Raw genomic sequence first — 3,848 nt, 5'->3', positions numbered from 1 at the left:
GGTAGTTAGTCGGAGCCAAATGGAACTGGGTTTTGGCCTACGCATGCATGTAGATCCAGTGGCTACGGGACAGCTAGCTGTTTTAATTAACACAGGTAGCAGCGAGCAGCTCATCGGATGCAGATAGGCCCCGGGCCTCTCAACAGACATACCAAACGGTCCACCCGCTGACACAGCGCGCAGGCGGCAGGCAGGCCACCCCTCTGGCTAATGTCACAGTGACCCGTACTAGTACTAACAAGGTCCCTGTTGCCACCGTGAGCCCGTGACATGCTGCCATTGCCATGCGCCCAAATCCTATTCCATCCGTGCACGATAGAAGATTGCCTATAGTGCATACGATCTTGACACAGTTCACACAAACTTTGGGTGATTACTAGCAACTTACACTTTTTTTTGCGGGAACACCAGTACAGTAGCAACTTACACTTAACAAGTCACAGTCAATAACAGGAAAGTACTTTCTGACGGTAATAGCATCACAAAAGCTCAAACCTAACACTGGTCACATGGCGGCAGGGTTCAGTACTTGACAGGCATGCCCAGCCGGTCCAGCCTGCCGGAGCCAGGGTACGCCTTATTGGTGAACCTGGCGTGCAGGGACGCCGACGCCGACGACCTCTGCCCCGGCGCGAAGGCGTGTGCCGACGCCTTCCGGAGGGACCCGGACTTCTCGTACAGCGGCCGCTGCTTGGGCGCGCTCTGCGACCGCGCCTTGGCCCGGAACGACTCCGTGTTGGACATGTAGTTGGGGTAGTCGGAGTAGCCGCCGAAGAGGCTGCGCGCGCACTCGCTCTTGGTCGGCGTGAAGAAGGCGCCCCGCTTCGAGCTCCCCGGCCGCGACGTCGCCGAGAAGAACTGCGGGCTCTCGTACAGCTCCGCCGCGAGGTCTGCCGGCATGTGCAGCGGGCTGAGGGCCTCGCCCGCGCCCATGCCCACCGACGACGGGCTGGGCACGGACTGCTGCGCCGTCGTCGAGTCCCTGGACGGCGAGTCCGGCATCGTCGCGTAGCTCCGGCTGTTCTGCTCTGATGTCCTGGTTGAGCACGACGACTGGTGGTGGCCGCCGCCGCTGCTTCGCCTCTTGGAAGCGTGCCGGCCGGGCTTGCCGGGGTCCACCTCGAGAATCTTGGCGTTCTTCTCGTCATCCATGTACCTCTCCTCCACCCACCGATCCAGCCAGTTCCTCCCGCAAGATTCTGACCTCTCCCTGCTCATCCTCTCGCTGCCCGGTGTCTTTGACGAGCCTCCCTGCATACACCGGCGCCATTGTCAGTCACCACGGCCATTGAAAAATACACAAACGCACATACCAACGCATAGACAAACACACATACGCCGGAGAAGTACGCGAACTGAAACAGAAAGAGCAAGGAAGGAATACCTTGAGTGAGCCTGAACGGCCGTGCCTGAGCGCGCCATCGTATGCCGCCTGCTCGTACTTCTCCGGCGTCGTCGCGCCCTGCAATGGAAACCCCCAAAACCCATAAGAACAACGCGCCGAAGACATGGAAGATTAACTGGCAAGCACTTGGCAAGAAATGGCGGGTGTTTGCAGTTACCGGGTGTGCCGCGGCCTGGCGGGATCGGGTTGCGCGGCTGGCGCGCGCGCGGGACTGCACGCTGACGAGCGCCTGCATGCACCGGAGCGTCTCGGCCGCCTGCCGCCGGACGATGTTGCCGCGGACCAGCGCCTGCAGCTTCACCAGCCCGCGGAGCGCCTTCAGTGCGCGCCTCGCCTTGACACGCAACGACAAGCATGGAGAGGTTTAATCAGTAGTGGTCCCGTCCACAACATAACCATGGGCATCTCAGCATTGTAGGCCGGAGGTTGACATGCCAACCACCTCCGCCATTACTACTAACGCACTACCAGCAGCTTCCAAGAACAGTAACAGAGTAGCATTGTGCAAACGGCAAAAAAGAAGTGGCTCCATTGTTCTTGAGAAGGGGATAGCGAAGTTAAAGCGGCGACGCCCATGCCTTGCTTCCATAAAAGAAGCTCAGAGCTCAGAGACGAAGCGGCAGTAAAGACATGGGAATGGCAGAGCAGATGAACAACGTGGGCGGCTAGCTTGCATACACGGCCACACGGGCACGGGAATTTCTTTCCGGAGGCAAAAATCCGAAAATGTTGTAACAAAAATGTGAAGCCTTTTTCGCTTTACACCCGTAATTTTCAGAAACTTGGCCTACAGAAAGTGGATTTTGGAGTGTAAAGGAAAAGAATTAGAGCCGAAAGGACGGAGGGGAGGAGCTTACCAGGTAGCCACGGAAAGCGGCCTGGATCCGGACGGCCGCCCACTCCTCATGCTTCGCCCCGGCCGGCGGGCACCGCCCGCTGCTCGTCAGCCGCACCACGGCGGCGGCCGCCTGCGCCGCGGCAACGGCGGCCTCGGCCACAGCCGCCGTCGCCGCCGCCACGGCGATAGCGCGTTTGTTCTGCTCGTCGCCGCCGTCATCCGACGTCGCGTAGGTGCGGCGGGGCGTCGCCGCCCGCTGCACAGGAGGCGTCGGTGGACGCACCGGGTCCTTCTCCCGGAAGGACTTGCCGAAGCCCCAGCGCTTCTTCTCCCTCTCCGGCTTGTGCTCGCCGGAGGCGGGACCGGCCTTCTTGCCGCCGCCAAGCAGCCCGCGGAGCCACCTTGAAGCCCACCCCATCCCCTCCCTCCGGCTACTGCTCCTCCGCCGCCGCCCCCATCGCCTTCTCTTGGTTCCAGCACTTGGCCGGAGCAGGGAGGAGGAAGAAAGAGCGGGAGATGAAACCCAAAACGGCGCGACGCGCACAGGCACAGGCTTGCCAGAGAAGAAAAAGGTGCAGGACGGAGACGAAGAGTCTAGGCGAAGACTGGTGTGGGGGAGCTCTGTCTTATACTAGTAGATGAAGCAGAACGGGTGGGGCCCTTTTATGTGAAGGTTGGTTCTTATTCGGGGTGGGACGGCGAGATGGGATCAACTTGAGGGTGGTATGCGTAAAGTGGTGGATGTTTGAGCGCCGGCTGCGTGACTGCTTCCTTGCTCAAGTGGTTGTACTAGTAGTAATAACTAAACCATGTGTGTGTTAGGTGTTTCCCTTTTTTGGAATCATGTTTTTGCTGTTTCGGTTTATGTCGTTCTTGACATCCTTTTCGAGCTATTTGTTATTTGAAAACTCTGATTGCGGAGTACATAAATGTGAACAACTCTTTGACTAATATGTTTTGAACTTCTCGCAAAAATAAAAAAGTAGAAAGACTAATAAGTTTCAAAAGGCATGAGTTGAACTATTATCCCCTAAAATAATAAAAATATCGCTCATAAATTGGTCTCATGGACGTAAAGGATCGCTATTCACACCTTCTTTCTTGCTCTCCGGCGGTGTCGTCGCCTAGGGCACGTCCGGAAGGGGTGCTCAAGTTGGCCATGTATATACATGGTCTCTGTCTCATCTAGAGGTTGCTGCTAGTGCACTTTGAGCAACGCGCCGATGGTTAGTGGTGTGCTAGCTGTGTGGTTTTGCTTGTGATGAATTTGTTGCAGGAATGAGCATATTAGAACCGGTTATATGGTTGTAGGATATTATAAAAATGTACTCGGAAACATAGTCTTCAGGAGGAATGAACATATTAGAACTAAAGAGCTACAAAACAAACTAAAAAGCATGCCACTTCTAGTTAAAATATTAAACATATATGAAGGATAAAAAATGTTCGAGATAACGAATGGACGGGAGGTGATTACCCACACACATTGGAGATCGCACCAGTCTACGAGAGAAGTATTACAACCGAAATTATTGATTCGGCGCAATGGGAGCCAAAGAATATTTATAAGGTTTAGCAGTCGAGTTGTTAATTAAACTACACCTA

At 55.6% G+C, this 3,848-nt stretch overlaps 1 protein-coding gene across 1 annotated transcript; it reads right to left on the bottom strand.

The window, feature by feature from the left end:
* Positions 1-353: 353 nt before the first annotated feature.
* On the bottom strand, positions 354-2,853 carry LOC123046272 (protein IQ-DOMAIN 22). The gene is made up of 4 exons (XM_044469576.1): positions 2,263-2,853; positions 1,563-1,739; positions 1,385-1,462; positions 354-1,251 (listed from the first exon to the last, which is right to left on the bottom strand). The coding sequence occupies exons 1-4, from the start codon at positions 2,659-2,661 to the stop codon at positions 523-525; spliced, it is 1,383 nt and encodes a 460-aa protein (XP_044325511.1). The 5' UTR covers positions 2,662-2,853; the 3' UTR covers positions 354-522.
* Positions 2,854-3,848: the final 995 nt, after the last annotated feature.

Source organism: Triticum aestivum, chromosome 2B, assembly GCF_018294505.1.
Source record: "Triticum aestivum cultivar Chinese Spring chromosome 2B, IWGSC CS RefSeq v2.1, whole genome shotgun sequence".
NCBI lineage: Eukaryota > Viridiplantae > Streptophyta > Magnoliopsida > Poales > Poaceae > Triticum > Triticum aestivum.
This window is presented reverse-complemented; position numbering and strand designations above follow the sequence as displayed.